Consider the following 6285-nt stretch of genomic DNA (forward strand, 5'->3'; position numbering starts at 1 on the left):
CTTGGCGTTTCTTGAATTGTTAAACTGCTACCCATCTCCAGGAGTCATTGGGTGAGAGACTGGGTAGACAGTGAACAGGCCACCAATCTACAGTACCACCAACATAAGGGTAGCTTAAGTTTGTTTTTAGTGGGATTGTGAATGACATTAAGAGGAAACACAAGTGAAAAGTTATAAAAAATCCTGATTTCACGAAAGGCTGCCCTTTCAACAGCATTGTGCATCCTGTTTATCAAGTTGCACAGTCCAGAGCAAATAAATAATGTTAAAAATGTAAGAGTTTTATTATTCCAGCAGTAATTTTCAATTGCTCTTTCTCATAGATAACATTTTTTCATAGGATTAAAGTCATTTAATTAGATTTTTAGTAGGCCAAAGACAATAGTCTCAGTTTGATCATAAATTAAAGGTATAGTGGAGGTCATTCTTTTTCTGGGTGGATCATCTAAATAAGTGGCCCTCCTAATTGTCAATCATTACGGTGATATGTTTACATAAGGCCGTCCTACGTGCTCATCCACATTTTCACTTACCGTTGTTATGCAAAGAAATATCTGCCTGTCGAGAATTACCTACACTCTTGCACACTGATGAGAAAATAGATTGAAATATGAACGAAAGGGAAAATTTTAAACATATTCTTAATGTTTTCATATTTCTTTTGCATTGATGCCCTAAAATTGAGAGTTTTTGTGTGCGAGAGGGGAGGTATTTCTGGGCAGTCAGGAATTTCTCGGCATAACACTAGTGGTGAGGCTGAGATAGTGGAAAATTTGTGAATCTTGTTTTGGAAAGTAAGGTTGTATGAGAGATTTAATTAGGGTTTATTTATATAAAGCCAATTCACAACAAGTGTGTTCTCAAGGCACTTTACAGTTCACTAGATCATACAGTTATATTGATTCAAAGTTTTCTATCTAAGGAAAACCAGTTGATTGCATCGACTCATTGACTAGAAGGCAATCCCTCACACTAAGCATGCTTGTAGCGACAGCGGAGAGGAAAAAATCCCTTTTAACAAATGCAAAGCGATGCAAACAGCAACTTTTAAACAGAGCGTGCTATCACATGCATGGAATAGGCGTTCCTTCTCTGGAGCTGGTACAGGGTTGTGCATGTTAATTTTTTTATTTTTTTTATTGGAGAGGGCAGGTCTTTTCAACAATTCACAAATTCACAATCCTTCACTATTCCTTTAACTTTAGGTACCCATATAAATCTATACCATTATAAAGACTGTTCTTGGATTTAGATTTTCTGAGCAAGTGTACAAAACCTGCAAGACAAAAAAAGTGACAAAATCATCATTATGTTCAACATGCTCTCAGTAGGTCTAATATTCTTTTTATTCATGTGGTTTTTAAACTATTTTAAAAGGTTCACATTGACCTCACAGCAGGTTTTCCATTTTGTAAACATAGACCTGAATGCATGATTCTTAATTAGAGCAGTGGAATCAGATCACATCTGAGGTTAATGTAAGGAATCTAAAGCCCTGCAAATGCATGGTTTGACAACAGTTTAAAAAAACTTGCCCACACAAAAGTATACTGACACATAAAAAACATTTAAGGGAAAGTCACATTAAAGGAAAAAGGTTGTACTGTAATAACAGAAAATAGAGAGGTGCAATATGAAGACATGCTGCAAAAACATAAACATGCTTAAACGCATGCAACAGAAAAATGCTTCAAGCAGCAAAAACGACTTTTAGGAAAAGTTTAATTCAGATACACCTTTCACCATTTTTTTTACTTTTATTCAGGGCCTTGTTATTCAAACGCAAACAACCTAAAGATCAGGATCTATTTAACACACACCTTTTTGGGTGATAAACAACCACAAACAGTGACAAGTTCAGAAATTTGGTCCCAACAATAAAGCAACCTCTGCCATTGGTACTTCTTGTAAGAATGTATAAAAGAAAAATCCATTCATCCAATTTTCCATTACGCTTATCCCTGCTGGGATTTTTTTACAGCATTTTTTATTGTCATGACACAGTCACAAGTGCAGAGAAATTAAATTAACTCTCTGTACTGTATTTAACCCATCCCCTTGGGGAGCAGTGGGCTGCCATTTTGTGGCGCCCGGGGAGCAGTGCGGGATTAAGCTTGTTTTCAGGGACCCAGAGTGTCAGTCCGTGGGACTGGGACAAAAGCGCAATGCCGAGCCAAGAGGCCACACTCCTCTACTTAGTTGCGAGAGGTGGGGTACACCCCGGACAGGTCGCCAGTCCATCGCCGGGCAACACAGAGACAAACAGGACAAACAACCATTCATGCACACACTCACACCTAAGGAGAATTTAGAGAAGCCAATTAACCTGGTAATGTTTTTGGACTGTTGGAGGAAGCCGGAGTATCCGGAGAGAACCCATGCATGCTCAGGGAGAACATGGAAACTATATGCACAATGCTCCCGGGCCAGGAATCGAAACAAGGACCCTATTGTTGGAAGGCAGCAGTGCTACACACTGTCCTACTGTGCTGCCTAAAGGCAAATTCAATAACGTAAATAGATCTCTTTTTATTGCCACATCATTTTGCAAAAGTCATTTTACAGGAACGCCTAACACTACTGCTTTTTGGGTTAGTGGCTTAACTTTTGAAAACATAAGCTCTCTTTTCCCTATCAAGTAGAAAAATCCAATTGTTTTATCTGCTTTAATATATAGTATATTTTCAAATTTGACCAAATATGATGAATTCCATTTCAGAAAACACCAACTAATATAGTCATGGAAGAAAAAAAATCTAAATTCATTTATTTATATTCCTTTGTTAGTCTTTTGTATGGTTAAAGGTTTATTTATTTTTCATTTTGCACGGTTGTCTCCAGAAGAAAGAATCTTAACAGTGGTTTAATTTGCATCCCTGCATAGCCAAATATAGGCTCACAAAACGATTTTGAGATTAGTCTGTGAAAGCCTTTTACTGGTGAAATTGTGACACTTTTTGATTCACAGCACCCTAACAAGTAGCTTCTTTGAATCATACCTGCTTATAATCACTTTGAGTTTTGTAAAGCTCTCCTTTACATAGGTGCCCTGTGATTATTTACAAAAGCCGTGTCACTGTAGTCGCAGAAAAACATAGTGGAGATGGATAAGAGTTTTATGGGGCTTTTTTACACAGACTTTTAGATAAAGTGCGACCAGCTAAAGCTGCAGTAACAGTTTTAAGCCTGAAGGTCAAACACCCCTTCCCAGACACAAGCGGAGCAAATCCTCTTTGACACCGGTACTCACCCTGCTTTGTTCCCTGTGTGTTCCACCTCCAGCAAAAGCCCCACAGCACAGACACTGAAACTTAACAATTCCTCAGTGGGAGCTGTATATCCGGTCTGCAGGTTTTAATCACTCGCTTCCAGCGAGAAACAATCAGAGACTTTGCTTCTGAATTAATATCAGTAATTACCTTTTTCTTCTAAATAGCAGCAGGGGATGTGAATAAGGCTTGAGTGTATATTTGTACGCATTTGTGAAAGACAAATAGATAAGATCTCTTAGAAGCGTTTGCATGTATGTTTAGGACTGCATTTACTCTGGAGCGATGTCAGGGAGTGCTAGAATAATATGTTCCTTTAGGAGCAACACTGAGATGCATGTTAAAGAAGGCATGAGGTGCACAGCAGAAAGGGTGGGTTAAAGGTACTGACATCCAGCTGTCAACATGTGTTCAGTGTCTCCTCTGAGCATTCTCTGGTCCTGAATCTAGCAGAAAAGAAAATGCAATTCATTCAGTATGTATGAATGTGTATATATAAATATATATACAATAGTGCATAGTTCATGATTTTTAGTGATACATTTTTGTTTTTAATTAAAACTTTTGAAGTCCCCCTGATTCAGTACCTGGTAGAATCACATCACTTTACAACTACAGCTGGGGATATTTTGAAGCATGTATCTCTCAGTGTTGCACATCTAGGCACCAAAGTTTTTGCCTTTTCTTCTTTGCAAAAAGAATAGTTTGAGAGGTTATTGTCATCTTGATCTAAATTATATTCACAATAGGTCTAGACTTTGATTAGGTGATTCTCTTAGGTTTATATATTGTCTGTTTCTCTGATGGAAATCATTGCCTTGGTAACACGTTTGGCCTTGCTGGAGTATAGAATAGAATAGAATAGAATAGAATAGAATAGAATAGAATAGAATAGAATAGAATAGAATAGAATAGAATCAAATAGAATAGAATAGAATAGAATATTGTTGCCCTTATAGGGAGTTTGGTTCCTCATCTCAGCATACAGACAGACAATAGAACATAGAGCCCCAGACACCTATATGTTAAAAACACTATATGATATCACACTAAACACTTCAGAGATAAATTTTGCAATAACCACTGCTTAAAAATTCTAAAGATTTTTTTTTTTTTTAAGTTTGTTACCATTTTTCATGAAGTGTACAGGCTTATCTTCTTTAAAGTGTCTCATATCATCCTACTTGAACATTTTATTTGATCTGAGTGGGCTTTATTGTGTTAGTTTGTCGCATATAATACCAAAAACATTATTAAGGTTTGGTTTGAGGCAAAATGTGGAGAACTTCAAGAGGGATTGCTTTTGGAAAGCTGTTGTATGTATGTATTTTTAACTAGCATATGAGATTTCTGTTGCTCTTCTGGGCATAGAACTCTTGGACAACACTTTACCAATTCCCTGAAGGGCCTTTACTTACTCTGAATGTGCTCTAATGCAATTTCACACTACTCCACTGACCTGTATTGTGCTGCTTCGACCCGTGTAATTCTTCCCAGCAGGGCTCTGTATTATTACAATCCACTAGGCAGGGATTCAAGATTGTTCACCTTTAAAAAAACTGTAATTTTGGGAGATTTTCTTTTAACCTCTTTGCTTTCCTTCCCTGTAGTCCTCGGAACGGCAAAATGCGAGTTCTCAGCTTCAAGATGGGACTGGTGAGCTTGTGCAATGCAGACGTCCAAGAGAAGTACAAATGTAAGTCTGATATTTGTTTGAGTTGCTAAGTGCATTATATTGATCAAAATAGGGATTCAAAATAAGAGTAACAAATAGCAAGTACTGCAAGACATCAATTTAGTGTCATGAGAATGTTTATGCTGCCAAAATAGGTTGAAAATAACTATAGCACCCAATTTGTTTTCTGTGATTGGGATTGATGTTTAATGCAGAATTTCTTGTTTAAAAAATATGAATTCTGACTTTTTGAAGAGGGGTGAACTTTAAAGACTATAAGCAGTCTATATGCTACCAGTGCAACATAACTCTTAACATTTATGGTGCAAATACTGTTTTAAAAACTACAAATTTACTTACATATTTATTAGATGTTTGTGCATTGTGAAATAATATGAAATGGAAATTACTTAAAAAGCTTTAAATTTTTTGTCATTTTTTATATTACATTTGTATTTGTATGGTTTGATATGTAAATTTCTTTCCTCTGCTGGCTGTAGAGCTTTTTCTGAAGTCTGAACTTTACCTTCAATATTAAGCTTGGTTTGTGGATCAATAATGCTTGTTATAGATGCAGCTGTGGTCTCAGATATGTTTATAATTGTTCTGTTGTTACTTCAGTTTATGCATCACTTTGGGAACCCTCCACATTTATTGTAAGCCCTGGTGATAATGCATAAAAAAAAAAAAAACAGAAGATTAACATTTTGGACAAAGAAGACTGGTAGTTTCAAAGGGGTGTGAAGGAAGCATTTATGTTAAGAAAGAAAAAACAACCTTAAAAATAGGGGATGGACTTAGATTTCAGCTTTCAAAATCCTACAATGCAGTGATAAAGTTAATTCTATCCCGCTATCATTGCAACCCCCACCCCCATACAGGAGACCAAAATATCTCGCCTGCTCAGCCAGGCCAACAATTCCCCCCAACAACCCCCCTTTCAGAGGAATAGACCAGTATTGGGTATTGCAGGCTAACAAAGAACCCAAATGACTGCCCATTCCAAAGGGGCAGACAGGTTCTTCTGGTTCAATTTGTATGTTTTCTAAGCCAACACAAGGCTTTGTTTTTGCGCCGCTCTATAAAGCTTCAAACTCAATGCTAATTCAGACATTTTGAATTGAAAAAGCTTCCTGGATGGGAAGCGAAACATCTTCAAACTTGGAAACAAATTCCAGTGATTGTTTTTTAACTTTTTTGGAACTTCTTTGGAACAAAGTGGTTACCAAAACTTTTCCAAATTCAGCCTCTAATTATTGTAAACATTTGTTCATTAAGCAATCATATGGAGTAGGTTTTCTTTTTTTTAAGCACCTCTTAACACCAAACCTTATTTGAAGT

At 36.8% G+C, this 6285-nt stretch overlaps 1 protein-coding gene across 1 annotated transcript in view; it reads left to right on the plus strand.

The window, feature by feature from the left end:
* The window catches only part of drp2 (dystrophin related protein 2), a 174248-nt gene that overhangs the window by 126610 nt on the left and 41353 nt on the right, over positions 1-6285 (plus strand). The window contains exon 13 of the mRNA XM_015381980.1: positions 4880-4965. Coding sequence (XP_015237466.1) covers positions 4880-4965 — 86 coding nt within the window. The remainder of the gene's footprint in view (positions 1-4879; positions 4966-6285) is intronic.

Source organism: Cyprinodon variegatus, unplaced genomic scaffold (genome assembly GCF_000732505.1).
Source record: "Cyprinodon variegatus isolate N-32 unplaced genomic scaffold, C_variegatus-1.0 Scaffold245, whole genome shotgun sequence".
NCBI lineage: Eukaryota > Metazoa > Chordata > Actinopteri > Cyprinodontiformes > Cyprinodontidae > Cyprinodon > Cyprinodon variegatus.